General features: G+C 41.4%; 1 protein-coding gene across 7 annotated transcripts in view; it reads left to right on the forward strand.

The window, feature by feature from the left end:
- Nucleotides 1–12465, forward strand: part of RALB (RAS like proto-oncogene B) — a 54995-nt gene extending 42530 nt beyond the window's left edge. For all 7 annotated transcript variants that reach the window (XM_019022657.3, XM_031008677.3, XM_031008676.3 and 4 more), the window contains exons 3-5: nucleotides 3631–3839; nucleotides 7337–7514; nucleotides 10899–12465. In XM_019022657.3, the coding sequence (XP_018878202.1) occupies nucleotides 3631–3839; nucleotides 7337–7514; nucleotides 10899–11018 (507 nt within the window). In that variant the 3' untranslated portion in view covers nucleotides 11019–12465. The remainder of the gene's footprint in view (nucleotides 1–3630; nucleotides 3840–7336; nucleotides 7515–10898) is intronic.
- Nucleotides 12466–15224: the final 2759 nt, after the last annotated feature.

Genomic DNA, 15224 nt, shown 5'->3' on the forward strand with positions numbered 1-15224 from the left:
AGGCGGGCAGATCACCTGAGGTCAGGAGTTCAAGACCAGCCTGACCAACATGGAGAAAACCCATCTCTACTAAAATTACAAAATTAGCCTGGTGTGGTGGTGCATGCCTGTAATCCCAGCTACTTGGGAGGCTGAGGCAGGAGAATCGCTTGAACCTGGGAGACGGAGGTTGCAGTGAGCCAAGATCGCACCATTGCATTCCAGCCTGGGGAACAAGAGTGAAACTCCATCTCAAAAAAAAAGATAACAGAGCTAGCACTGCTGAGGAGACTAGGAGAGCCTGGTCTGGAGGTTTCTGGGTGTGTGTGTGTTGGGGAGGGGGGCGGGGGTGGGTAAGAGGAGGGGGCAGATGCATGCAGAAGATTTGAGAGTTTTTTCTCTTCTTTCTGTTCTCTTCACAGAGACCAGGGAAAGCTGTGCCTGGCCTTAGTCTGTTTTTCTCATGGGCTAACATATTTGAGAACTGGGAAGTGGCAGTTATTGAAGAAGTTGTAAAATAAAATTGGGGCAAGGAAGGAATAGAAATGAAGTGATGTATGTTTGGGGGAGGAGTTCTAATCGATTTTCTAAAACGGTGCTAATAGAAACTTCCATGATGATGAAAATGTTCTGTATCTATACTGTCCAATACATGTGGCTATTGTGCATTTGAAATGTGGCTGGTGGCTACTCTATTGGACAGAATGGTTCTAGAATCATAATTTTTTAGCTCGAAGAGACCTTAGCAGTAATTGTCAAACCTAGCTGATTATAGAATTTCCTGGGAGACTTAAAAACAAAACAAAACAAAACACTTCCTGAATAATATTGGTGGAGTTGGAGAACTGGGACTCTTTCAATGGTGCTCTTCTGGTGGTTCTGCCGCGTGGCCAGGTGTGGCAACTCCTGCCTGAGAGATCATCTAGTTGGGAAATTGAGCTCTATGTTCAGGGAGGCCAGCTGTCTAAATCAAGCTTGTCCAGCCTGTGGCTCAGGATGACTTTGAATGTGGCCCAACACAGATTTGTAGACTTTCTTAAAAACATTCAGAGATTCTTTTTGCAATATATTTTTTTAGCTCATCAGCTATCGTTAGTGTTAGTGTATTTTGTGCGTGGCCCAAGACAGTTCTTCCGATGTGGCCCAGGGAAGCCGAAAGATTGGACACCCCTGGTCTGAAGTCTCCTGCACCATTCAGACTCTTTGTTCATAGTGCATGCTTAACCCTTATTTAAAGTTTTTTAGCTTATATGATGGAATTTTCACGAAGATTAGATTATGGAAGGAGCCATAGTCCCAGAGTCTTTATTCTTGTCTAAGTTCTGACTTTGAGAAAAATTGGAGGGAGCTGCCAGGGTGGCAGCAGTCAGATTTTAAGCTCCTTATGCTCGGCCTGACATACTCGTTTTTGCCTTTTTTGGGAGAGTAAGGTTGGGGATGGAGAGGCTTTGGCAGCAACCGTTTCAGACTTTCAGTCTCTGGCAGCTTAGAGGAAAGTCAGCTTAGAAAGAAAGGGTCTGCGTGAAGTTTGTCTTAGACTCTTGGGCATCTGAAACTGAGCCATGCAGAGCTCTGCAAGGCCAGTAGGGGATACGTATGGTTCATGCTAATGGATACAAAGAGTTTGTGATTTTCTGTTTCCAGCTGAGCAATGTAAATAAACATCAGGGTTGTAATGGAATGTTGGGGTAATCAGCATACTTTTCATCGAGTACAGAGGTATGTAGGTACAGGAGGACATTCTGACTTCTGTGTCAGAGGAGCCAGTGGAACTCTGGCTGGCTTTATCCTTGGAAGCTCAGAAATATACAGTTGAGATAATTTATGGTAGAATTCAGGGATTTTCAGGGGACAGTCGTGTTTTGGATTTTTTTGGTGTGTATTTTTCTTTTTGGAAAGGAGTTAAAAGAAGGACACTTGAAAGCACAGGCAAGTTTTCACATCTCTATTTGGAGATAATTTATTAGTACACATTGAAGAGAACCTAATACTAAACATGTCTTTAATATTTTTATTTTTGAGTAGCTGTTAACTGACAATACAAGGCTCTTTTTAACAGTCTTCCTCAAATAACCTTTAATTCACCTGAACATTTTCAATTCCATTTTTAAGTTAAAAAAATTTTAAATCACAGCCTTATTAAGATGTAATGCACATATGAAATTCGCTCTTTTTAAAGTGTACAATATTTTTTTTTGAGATGTAGTTTTTCTCTTGTTGCCTAGGCTGGAGTGCAATGGTTCACTGCAAGCGCCACTTCCCAGGTTCAAGTGATTCTCCTGCCTCAGCCTCCTGAGTAGCTGGGATTACAGGCGTGCACCACCATACCTGGCTAATCTTTTGTATTTTTAGTAGAGATGGGGTTTCACCATGTTAGCCAGGCTGGTCTCGAACTCCTGACCTCAGGTGATCTGCCTGCCCCGGCCTAAAGTGTACAATTTAATAGGTTTTTTTTGTATATTCATACAGATGTGCAACCATCAGCATTATCTAATTTTAGGTCACTTTCATCACTCCAAAAAAAACCAACCTACACATTAGTAGTCATTCCCTATTACTGCTTCCCCATCCCACCCCTGGCCTCCGGCAACTGCTTTCTGTTTCTATGGATTTGCCTATTCTGGACATTTCATATAGATGGAATCATACAATATGTGGCCTTTATGTCTAACTTCTTTCACTCAGCATCATGTTTTGAAAGTTGTTCCATGTTGCAGTGTGCGTTGGTACTACTTCATTCCTTTCTCAAAAACCCACACCACTGAAAGCCTCTTGGTACACTGTGTTAGTTCATTCTCTTGGTGCTGTGAAGAAATACCCGAGACTGGGTAGTTTATAAAGAAAAGAGGTGTATAGCCTCTTTTCTTCCACAGGGCTGGGGAGGCCTCAGGAAACTTACAATCATGGCAGAAGGGGGAGCAAACATGTCCTTCACAAGGCGCCAGGAAGAAGTGCAGAGCGAAGTGGGGAAAAGCCCCTTATGAAACCATCAGGTCCTGTGAGAACGAACTCACTATCACAAGAACAGCATAGGGGTACTGCCCCCATGATCTCATTGTCTCCCATAAGGTCACTCCCCCAACACATTGGGATTATAATTCTGATTACAACCTAAATGATGAGATTTGGGTGGGGATGCAGAACCAGACCATATCATACATCTTGCCAAATTACTTTTCAGATGAGTTTTATACTTCTGTTATGAATAAGAACTCCAGTTTTTTGATATACCTAATGTTAAATGACGAGTTAATGGGTGCAGCACACCAACATGACACATGTATACATGTGTAACAAACCTGCACGTTGTGCACATGTACCCTAAAACTTAAAGTATAATTTAAAAAAAAAAAAGAATTCCAGTTTCTCACCCTTGCAGGTGTTTACATTGTAATTTTATACTGACAATAATATTGCCAAGTGTTCTGCTCTGTGCCTGGTTTCCTCATCTGTAAATTGGCATATCTGCCCGTATTGTTTAAAAACAAAAACTGGCAAAACAGAGCTATAAAGAACAGAAGTGTTACATAAAATGTTACTTCTATAGTGTCCTGTTCATAGTGTGAAGTGCCCATATGTGGAATTTTGTTTTTTGGCCGATTTTATTCCGCTTAAGACTTTGTTAATTACCGATAATGTTTATTTCCTCAGTTTGTAGAAGACTATGAACCTACCAAAGCTGACAGTTATAGAAAGAAAGTGGTTCTTGATGGGGAAGAAGTTCAGATAGATATTCTGGACACCGCTGGGCAAGAGGACTACGCAGCCATTCGAGATAACTACTTTCGGAGTGGAGAAGGGTTTCTTCTTGTGTTCTCAATCACAGAACATGAATCCTTTACAGCAACTGCCGAATTCAGGTATGTCTGAAATGAAATAGCAGAAGCCCTCAGGAAGCTTTTTGCCTTTTCTCATATGTCTTAGGCCTATGAAGAATTTGGGGCTGAGCATACTAGGAGAGGGCTGAGCTTGTTCTCAGGAATAATTCTGTCTAAAGAATCTTCTGGGGCTTTCTGAATCTTGGCACATTATAGACTATGATGATTATAATCTCTTTGGGCTTTCCTGATCTGTGATTTCTGAATAAAATAATTTTAAGAGTCTTATTGTCCCTGAAAACAATGAAGCTATTCCATATACTCAAGAACATATAATTTTGTTCCTATAAATACTCAGAGATTTTCATTGATAAATTAACCATCTATCCTTTAAATCATTTTACTAAAAAAATTAGCAGGTTTAGTCTGTGTTGAAGGTTATGAAACAATGACCGGAGAGTGAAAGATGTGAGTCAAAATGACCATTTGCTGCTACTTAAGGACTTTCAGCACAGTGGAGGGGCGAGAACGCGGCTTTAGAGTCAGGAGACCTGGTTTGAATCCCTGCCTTGCCGCTCACTGACCATGGGCAAGTTTACTTAGTGTCAGGATTTTGTTTCTTTCTCTGGAAATGCACTTGTGAGTTGAGAAATGAAATGAAAGGATGTATTAGACTGTGAATTTCATGTGGGCAAGAACCTGGCTACCCTCCATTGTCCCCTGTCACAGTGTGGACACATGGTGCTTCCATAGTGAGTAGAATATCCATTGTTATTTATTTTAAAATATGGCAACTATTCTCCATGAAGGTGTTAGAGAAGAAAGAAAAAGAAAATATAGCGGTGAAAAAAATACCTTAAGTTCATTTTGTTATAAAGAAATAGCCTTTTGGGCATAATTCTTATGCTCTATAAATGTCTCTTTACCCCATGCCCTTCCCATTTCTCCTACATAATTGAGTTTTTAAAAATCTGTTCTTCTTATAAACATATCTATCTAGATGACTTTTTAAGAAGCAGATCTAGAGTTTAGTAGGGAACTGAAGAGAAAAAACCCAAAAATCAAATCAGTTTTTTTCATTCTTCAGCAAGTTCTGGTCTGACAGTAAGGTGGTCAACCAGAGGTGAAAAGGAGAAAGCTAGCTATCCTTCCAGGACTTGGATGGAAGCATCACTGAGCCAGGGAGGCCTCGGATGAGCACAGGTCACCCAGCAGGGCTAGTGAAAGATAATAGGGAGGTGCCTCAGTGATGCTTCATAGCTCCAGGCTTCAGAGTGGAAGACCTACTTTTCTGGAAGCAGAGTGCATGTGGTGCAGTGACCAGTTAAGTGACTATGACTCGTTATGAGAAGTTCTATTAATTTTTAGACATTTCAGACCTTCCTAAGGGCTGCTCTGTTTGAATGTAGCCCATGTATTTATAATTGTTTGCATCTGCGTAGTCCTGTTTTTAATGCCTCATAGAGGGTAAAACAGGACAGATGCACACACTCTCTTCTTTTCTTCCCTGTCCCGAGCCTTTTGATTTCCTGTTGTTCTGTGACTTACTTAGAAGGGAAGTGGGCAGGAGAGTTCTTTGCAGAGGATATGGAGAAATACAGGTATTTCAAGTGCCCTTTGTCCTCTCCTCAGTCACCACACATGCACAGATAGCACGTGGGCGTTCTCACAGAGTTGGAACAGGGCTCCCCTCATCGTGGAAAAGGGTTTTGGTTGTTAGGTGGAAAGAGAGATCCTTAGAAGAAAAAGGACAGATGAATACCTAAAACCAGAAAGAAGGGGAAGTTGACCTCTGCGTAGGTTTCTCGTGTTGTTGGGAACAGAAGAATGCAGGTCGATTATCTGAGCCCTGTGGCTAAACTCAAGTCACTTTACTTCATGCCTGTTAGCAGTTTTAAAACAGCATTTCTGTACTATCTTCCAAGTAGAAAGGCCCCAATATAAAATGACATGTGAATATGCTGTCTTCCTTGAAACTTTTCCTGGAAAATATTTTGTGAACTAACATAAGTTCTGTCATAAGAGACCAGAACTTGGTAGTCCCATTTTTGGATCGATGCGTTTATCAATGAGGTAATTTTGTGTGCCCCTGAAAGACTAATGAGCCAGAAAGCTATCAGTTTTTATTGTTCATAGTTTATAATGATCACATGACTTTAAATGTATCATGTTCTTTGACCCCAGTTCAAATGTAGGCTATAACAAGGATATACAAAGCCAATTTCAAGCATCTTTTCATCTTTTTCAGTTTGTCTTAAAATATTTGATATCTGGCACTTAAATTGACTACATGAAAATTTTAGTTTTTTTTTTTTTTTTTGTAGATACAAGGTCTCCCTATGTTGCCCAGGCTGGTCTTGAACTCCTGGGCTCAAGTGTTCCTCCCTCCTCAGGCTCCCAGAGTGCTGGCATTACAGGTGTGAGCCACCACACCTAGAAAATATTTTTATTATTGTGAAATGTTACCCTATACCATATAAAAATCAATACAGATCTCTACAAAATACATTTTTGAAGGGGACTCTTTTTAGAATGTATTGGCATATAAAAGTAGAAATATTCTCATGGGACCAAAATAATGGAAATGGGGTATTTAATTTTTTAAAATATTTGGTTTTGATTAGTACTTTCGGATAGCTGATAATTTTTAGTAGACGTAAAATTTAATATGCTATGAGTAATGGTATTTTTATAGAAGACACTTTTGAAGTACTTTTCCATAGGGCTTGTTGTATTTCCTTTCATTTTTTTCACTTTGTAGTAGAAAAATGGTACGTATTGGAATGTGATTACTGCCTAACATATCTGTCTCGATTCTGTGGCTTGTAACATTACTGTGTCTGCATGGAAACTGGGGATGGGATGACATACTTGTCGTGTACAGATGCAGATCTAATCAAAGCTGAAGTTTCAAAACAAAACAACATTCACCTTTCCTACTTGAGATTCCCGTGGATATTTCTGATCTGGTCAGTTCTATTCTATAATCTATTTCACTGCAGGGGGGAGAAACTGCTGGTTGTGACCCCCTAGATTGGTTTTGTGATCCACTAATAGGCTGCCACCTTCCATACAGAAAACACTGGATTTCATAGCTTTTATGTCACAAACAAATATTTTCAGGGGAATTAAGCATTTTATGGAGATAGTTCCCTTAGCTTGTTTTTATTGCAGAGATTGACCATTTTTCTTCTTTTTGTTTTTTTTTTGTGTGTGCATAAGTTGGGGACCCTGTTGTGATGTAAAATCCTGGGCTCCTATCCAGACACTTACTTCTGTAAGACTGAGCCCAGAAATCTGCATTTGTGATGAGCATCCCAGGGGATTCTGATGTGGGCAAACTGAGAAGCAGACTTGGAAAACACTTGTCTTGCTCATGACTGCCTCTAGGGAGTGCTTTCTCAGAACATGCCCTAAATCTAGTGATTTTTTTTTTTTTCCTTCTGCCTTAGGAAAGCCTTTTATTTTAGATGGGTTCACAAAACCAGGGTTCGTTCTTTAGTTTTTTTAGCTGCTGTATTTTTGGTGTAACACCTTAGGGAACAGATTCTCCGTGTGAAGGCTGAAGAAGATAAAATTCCATTGCTTGTCGTGGGAAACAAGTCTGACCTAGAGGAGCGGAGGCAGGTGCCTGTGGAGGAGGCCAGGAGTAAAGCCGAAGAGTGGGGCGTGCAGTACGTGGAGACGTCAGCGAAGACCCGGGCCAACGTGGACAAGGTAGGCGTGAATTCTGTGTGTTTCTCAGAAACAGACCTGAGAAACAGCAGAATGGAGGCATCTCATCTGCTGGGTTTTAGGGAACCATTTATGAAAACTAGGTGAAGATTCTGATTCCTATGAATGTCTAAGCCATTATCATGATTATAATGAGAAACATTGAGAGGATGTCACCTTGTATTTCAGACAACTCACAGAACCTTTCACTTTGTCATGAGGCTTCATTAGAGTATGCTTAATGTGTTCTTTTGGGTTTTTCTTTTTTGAGACAAAGTCTCACTGTGACACCAGGCTGGAGTGGTGTGATCTCAGTTCACTGCAACCTCTGCCTCCTGGGCTCAAGCAATCCTCCTACCTCAGCCTCCCAAGTAGCTGGGACTACAGGTGTGCACCACCACACTGGCTGTTTTTTGTGGAGATGGGGTTTCACCATGTTGCCCAGGGTGGTCTCAAATTCCTGGGCTCAAGTGATCTGCCTGCCTCAGCCTCCCAAAGTGCTGGGATTACAGGTGTGAGCCACCACACCCGGCGGACTATGCTTACTGTTGGTGTGGTCCTGGGAAGGATGGTGGGACGAGGCCATTGGTTTGTGAAGCCTGGGCTGGAGGGATGGACGTCATTAGCTTCTGTGTATGCTCTCACCTTCCACAGCCTTGCTCTTCAGGAGCAGGGTGGGCGGGCCTGGCTGCTTCTAGGAGGTTCCCCTGGAGGTGCCCTTGAAAGATACGTGGAGCTTCTTGATTTTGCTCTCATCGAGTTATTGGTCAGATTTGTTCTTTTCACCTTACTGTTCACTGACAGAGCCACAGTGTTCCATCTTTGTAGTGTAGTCTCTAAATAGTATTTGCTCTCAGAAATCAAATTTCTGGATCTCTTTTTTTTTTTATCTCTTATCCCATCCCAGCATACTTTCTCATTCAAATCTCTGAAGCTAATAAAAGGGTGACCTTGAGTGACAATGATGAATGCTGACAATTTGAAAATCCACCTATCAGGGATTGCTATTGTTAGGCCTTTTTTGTTTTTAAAATTAAAGTTCAAGGTGGTTGCCACACAGCTAAAATTTTAACGCTGTACCTTAAAGATGAGGCTTTCTGCCTTGACCTCATTCACTAGCTCTCACTGCATATCCATGTGCTTGTAGAATCTAAGCACATAGCACTTTGGCGGCCACACAGTGGACACGTCTGCTTTTTGTTCTGCAGCATCAGCATCTGAATCCCCTATATCCTGTCTTCTGTTTCTTTTTCTTGTGCAGAAACATTCCCCTTTGCTTCATTACCTGACAAGGGAGAGATTTTTATCCAAGCTTTATTTTCACTTGAAGTGATGCTAGAAGAACATTGGTATTTAGAATGTTGGTATTAGAAGGGGTTTGCTTTAGACGCACTTTGGCAAGATACATCTATTTGTATGTATCGTACATAAAAACATGTATCTTAGGAGACATATACATATAGGATAGATATACATATAGGATACATATATTCTACAACCTAAGTCCGTTTAGTTGTAATCTGCGATGGGAAGCGCGTGTTCCGTCGTCAGCTTTTCTTTATATTGTCATCTCTCAACTCTTACACTCTTATATTATTGTGCTACTTAAAATATTTTTATTAAATTATTTTCCAGCTGTGGAAACCACACAGGAAATCCAGAAATATGGCTCATTTTAAAAAAATCAGGGAGACTCTCTCAGCTTGGAACTGGGGATGTGTATTTCCTGGATGGGTTGTCGCGTGGGGGGTCTGTGTTGTCATCTCCCCTTGTCTGCTGGACCAGCTTGACCTGCCAAACAGGAACCAGCAGAGACTTATGACTGGCAGCATTGTATTCACTTGTAAAGAATTTCTATGAAAGGTGTGATAAGATCAGCCCATGAACAACTTTGTCATCATTTTAAGTTGGATGCACTCCATTCCCCTCCTCTTGTCTTTTGCTGTTAGGACAAAAAGACAAACCTGTAGCATTTGAAACTGTTCACTGTTGCTGTCTTGGGCAGTGCTTTCCTGAGAGGCTGGCAAGAAGGGGTGTTTGGGTTGGCCTGATCTAACTGGGGGCTGGGGTTGGGGGTGCTTTTCTGTGCCTGGAGCTAGTGGTAAATGCATGTGGAGCCCCACACTCCAGAGGCTTGATCTTGCTTTTCACCAAGAAGAAGGTGTGGCCATGAAGGAGCTTGTGGTTTTGTGTGAATGTCTGAAGATAAGGGCTGTGCTCAGTCCCACACTTGCAGTCTCCGTCATTCTCTATGAGAAATCTCAAATGTCTCTTCGTAGGATTCATATTTTGTCTGCTTGGGTATAATCAGTCCTCTGGCATGATTGCTGGTAGCAGAGGGCAAAACCCAAACTACTGTCACAAAAGGATAATCCATATCTAAATAACACACTGACCTTCAAAGGACAAGTCTCATCAGTTCTTGATAAAGTTCCTCTCAGCTGACATCACAAGGGTCGGAGGAGTGGTTGTCCTGAGATTGAGGGTGGGGGAATGTGTGTGGGGAGGGATAGGGTGGCCAGAAGGACATCTCTCATCCTCCATCTTCTCAGTCGCCTAGTGCAGGAGCTTTAGTTGTTGATGCTTTACGCCCTCCTCCTCCCATCCTACTGCCTCCCCAGGGTGGCTGTTGTGGAGTTAGCTGGGAAAGCTGTCATGCATAATGACGTTCCAACCTCCGTGGGGTCGTTGTAAGGATTAAATCAGATGCAGGGGTGTCGAGCATCTGGGAGCAGGGACTCATTATGGCATTCTTCCCTTCCCTGGTGGTTGGAAATGCTAGAAAGTCTGCTTGCTGTTATTACTCTCAATATTTGTAAATTTTATAAATGTATAGATCTGTTATATGCAAAAATATGTCTTACCCATCATCACACTTATTGCAAGATTTTATCATTTTGAAAGCAGCTGTTAGGCCGGGTGCAGTGGCTGACGCCTGTAATCCGAGCACTTGGAAGGCTGAGGTGGGCATTGCTTGAGCTCAGGAGTTCAAGACCCGCCTGGGCAATATGGGGAGACCCTGTCTGAATTAAAAAAAAAAAAAAAAAAAAAGCTGCTGTTGCATGGCAGTGACAGTACGATGATTCTGTCCTTGGCTTGAGCAGTTGTGTGATACGAGCAGTTGTATGAGAGATGTTTGCTTTGTATAATTAGAATTTTTAAGGTTAATTTTTCTTATTTGCCCCAGAGCTATTGTTTCTGTTGACATATGGTTTATAAAAATCAGTTTGACTTTATGCTTTAAAATGTAACTACATATCCTGCTTAGTCAAATTATTTCGTTGAATCCTTAAATGCTGTGTTCACAGTGTCAGGTTAACAAAAGAAAAAAATCATTAAATGGCTCTTTCTTCACTATTCTTTTTACTCTTTCCTCCTCACCCCCAGGTGTTCTTTGACCTAATGAGAGAAATCAGAACAAAGAAGATGTCAGAAAACAAAGACAAGAATGGCAAGAAAAGCAGCAAGAACAAGAAAAGTTTTAAAGAAAGATGTTGCTTACTATGAGTGTCAAGGTGACGGATGAAGCCAGCTGCTCCTAAGGACACAGGGTTGAGTTGGTAAAGAGAAGGCTATGGTTGACTTCTTGCTTGTGCTTCCCACTCTCCCCAACTTCATTCACTCAAACTTCTTTAAATGGGGAAAAATATTTGTGACTCAGTGGCTGGCAGAAGAAATAAGCCCATGCAAGTGGAAGGGCTGCTTCGTCAGGAGGTTGTGGAGTTTCTTTCTTCTCGCCTTCTTCCCTCCCAAAAGCTTAGCTATGTATAAAGTGCAACAGATAGGAAACAGCTGTTAATTACAAAGAGAAAGAATTGTCATAGCATCTTATTTTGTTCCTAGTTTTATAACATTACCATCCTTCGTTTTGAACTACAGATGTTGTAGTGGGTTTTGGAGGAGGGAGTGGAGTAAGATGCCCTCCCACTTTTATCAGTTTAGTAGTAGTACTGAGAAAAATCCCTTCAGCTCTAAGAGCACTGAAAAATCCACCGATTTTTTGGGTAAGTTTCTTGGCAATACCCTGTGGATCTGAAACAGCTAAAAAAATGAATTTGAATTGCGCCAGATAGGTCAATACCAAGCTTCTGATTCCTCCTCACATATGAAAAGTGAAAGTTGTGAGTTGTTTTCCTCTTATTTAAATATTGGCCTATTATACTGTGTTGGTTATTTTTCTCCTGTAAGCATCCTGATTTTTATGTAGGAACTTTTCTTTGGCAGACTAAGTGAAGACTCAGGAATGGTGTGCATTATAAATGACACACGTTGCCACTCGTGTAGATATTTTTAAGTTCTTTGGCTAAGTCCTCTCCTAACTGCCTGTCCTCTGGTTAGGCCCCTCCCTCTCCACTAGTGGTGAATGCATGTGTCTGTCTGATCAGCATCACTGCACACGGAGGTCTAGTGAGCCTCTTGCTAAGTGTCACACACACTCTTCCCAAAGACGTGATGAGTTAAAGTTGTATTCTGAAATCATGAAGCCAGAGCCTGTGCCAGACCTTGTGCTACCTCTCATAGAATTGCTCTGTAATTCTAAATTTAAAATTAGAAGTAGAGAGAGATAAGCCATCGCCCCTTTGCCTCTGAGAATTGGCTGCTGTTTCTAATATAATTATTTTCTAAGATAGCCAGATAGTTAGAAAAAGATTTTCATTGATGACGTATTTTTAAACTTTCTTGCATCAGTATTCTAAATTGAGCAAACTGAAAGATTTTCACCAGGAAAGGAGCACTGTGGTAAAAGCCCAGTATTCACATTTTTCCCCATTTTTCAGAAGCGACATTTCATATATAGGTGCCAAAAGTGAATCGGGGTGCGGAGAGTGGGAACCTTTTGAATTTATGATTGTCACAGAGATGGTAGAAATTATGATCTGACTGGAAAACAATCCTGTATCCCCTCCCAAAGAATCATGGGCTTTTTTTTTGAATAAAAAAGCAGACAAATAGACTTTCTCGGGATTTCAGCCTTTTTACTTTATCCTTTTGTCATACATGTGAAATGCAAGTACTGAAGGAATGGCCAGTTATTCATTATTCTTGTCAGGCGTTCTTCAATATCTGACAAACTATTTCAATTAATACTTGAGTTGACGGAAATAAAATGGTAAGTATCAACAGTCATTTAAACTTCATCTTTCCTCCATCTCTTCTTAAAATTTAAAAAGTTGAGGGTAATGACACTCTTGAATTTTTGAAACAAGCTTTTTGTTTTCATCCTAGTTTGCCATCCATTTGATACCAGTTCTAGTCAAGAGTGGGTAAGTTTGAGCCGATCACAGTGGCTCACGCCTGTAATCCCAGCACTTTGAGAGGCTGAGGTGGGCAGATCACCTGAGGTCAGGAGTTCGTGACCAGCCTGAGGGAAACCCCATCTCTACTAAAAATATACAAAAATTAGCCGGGCATGGTGGCGGGCGCCTGTCATCCCACCTACTTGGGAGGCTGAGGCAGGAGAATCGCTTGAACCCCGGAGACAGAGGTTGCAGTGAGCCGAGGTCGCGCCATTGCACTCCAGCCTGGGCAACAAGACTCTGTCTCAAAAAAAAAAAAAAAGGTAAATTTGGAATATGTACAAATGAATTAAAGATGTTATGACTTGTTTCATGCTATAGAAATTACACTTGATATATTCTATTAGTATATTTCTAAAATTTAATTGGATAGCCATTAGAAATGGATCTTCTAACAAAATAACTTATGAGATTCTTAGCTATTGAAAAATAATGAAGCCATGCTGCTTATAAATTTGAAACACAGTCACTAAATGTTGAGATATTATATCCATAGCTTAGTGCTATTTTAAAAAATATTTATTTTAGAATTATTTGAGCACCTACTTGGTGTCGAGCTCTATTCTAGGTGCTGGGGATGTGGTGTTGAACAAGATAGGCAAGATCTCTACTCTCCTGGAGCTTAAGCTTTAGTAAGGAAAGAGAAATGAAAACATCAGGATAACTGCTTTGATGAAAATTCGGTAATATGACAGAAAATGTCTCTAAGGTATAGAGCCGATTTAGATTGGGTGGCCAGCAGGCTTCTCCGAGAGAGTGATGTGTGAACTGAGACTTGGTGACCAGAAGCAGCCAGCGCTGTGAGGAATGGGTGGGCTGGGTGCAGGAGCTTTCCGGACTAGGAGACAGTTAGTCCCAGGATCCTGGAGTGTTCAGGAAGAAACCAACAACCAGGATACGGCTGGAGTACAAGGGAGCAGAGCAGAGTATTAGAAATAGATGTAACAATCTGATTTCATCAAATAATGTGGGGAAAAGTATGTTGACATAATTTTCTACAAGTGCCCTATTAAATCTAAGGCACCCTGATTACAAGATAACATAAACAATTTATGTACCACCAGGAACCCTACCAATTAAATGAATTCATCTTGATTCCAATGACATAAAAATGTAGGAGAAAATGTGTCTTTTAGATTAGGTCAATTGTGGCATATAATTTAAATGACAACTGAAATACAAAACTCACCTCTGTTGGTCTATGAGCTACTTTCTAATAAAGCACCATAGAAGCTTAACAGTGTTTGAAAAGTACTAATATGTTAATGTTATAGCAGTAAACTTGACCTTGATATTTTCATTTTAAAAGTTTATTATTATTACTATTTTTTGAGATGGAGTCTCGCTCTGTCGCCCAGACTGGAGTGCAGTGGCACGATCTCAGCTCACTGCAAGTTCCGCCTCCTGGGTTCATGCCATTCGCCCGCCTCAGCCTCCCAAGTAGCTGAGAGTACAGGTGCCCGCCACCATGCCCAGCTAATTTTGTTTTTTGTATTTTTTTTTAGTAGAGACGGGGTTTCACTGTGTTAGCCAGGATGGTCTCGATCTCCTGACCTCATGATCCGCCTGCCTTGGCCTCCAGAAGTTCTGGGATTACAGGCATGAGCCACCATGCCTGGCCAAAATTATTATTTTATGTTTGTTTGAGATGGAGTTTCGCTCTTGTTGCCAAGGCTGGAGTGCAATGGTGTGATCTTGGCTCACTGCAACCTCTGCCTCCCAGGTTCAAGCAGTTCTCCTGCCACAGCCTCCCAAGTAGCTGGGATTACAGGCATGCGCCACCACACCTGGCTAATTTTGTATTTTTAGTAGAGGCAGGGTTTCACCATGTTGGTCAGGCTGGTCTCGAACTCCTGACCTCAGGTGATCCGCCTATCTTGGCCTCCCAAAGTGCCAGGATTACAGGCATGAGCCACCACGCCCTGCCTAAGATTATGTTATCAAAATTCTAACTGCATGGGCTTTAAAGTCCAGTGGCCTGGAAGTTGTTGTGATGGAAGGTCTTCAGTTTCACTCTTCCCTGCTCCAGCTTCAAAGCTCACATCTAATCCTTCCTACTCTCAGCTCATTCACTGGGTACTCCTGGATTTCTAAATAATCATCTTATGCCATTGTTTCTTTTCAACCTCAGACCTTTCCAGTAAGGACTTGACATAACAGACAAGGATTTAGCTCACCTGTTCCCCTCACCCCCAGTTATGACCGTCAGCAGTAATTTCAGTTTTAATTCCTTTCTTGGTGACTGCTGTACCTTTAAAACTGTATATTTAAACTTCTGTTTTCTTATTTGGTCAACTCTCAAAAGCGCTGTGTGGTTCTCCACTTGGAAGGGTGAGGGTGTGAGCAGTCCTGCCGCCATCTCTTGACCCCATCTCCTTCCCAGCTCTTGTCAGTTCTTTCTTCTTTATTTACATTA

This window comes from Gorilla gorilla, chromosome 11 (genome assembly GCF_029281585.2).
Source record: "Gorilla gorilla gorilla isolate KB3781 chromosome 11, NHGRI_mGorGor1-v2.1_pri, whole genome shotgun sequence".
In the NCBI taxonomy this organism is placed as follows: Eukaryota; Metazoa; Chordata; class Mammalia; order Primates; family Hominidae; genus Gorilla; species Gorilla gorilla.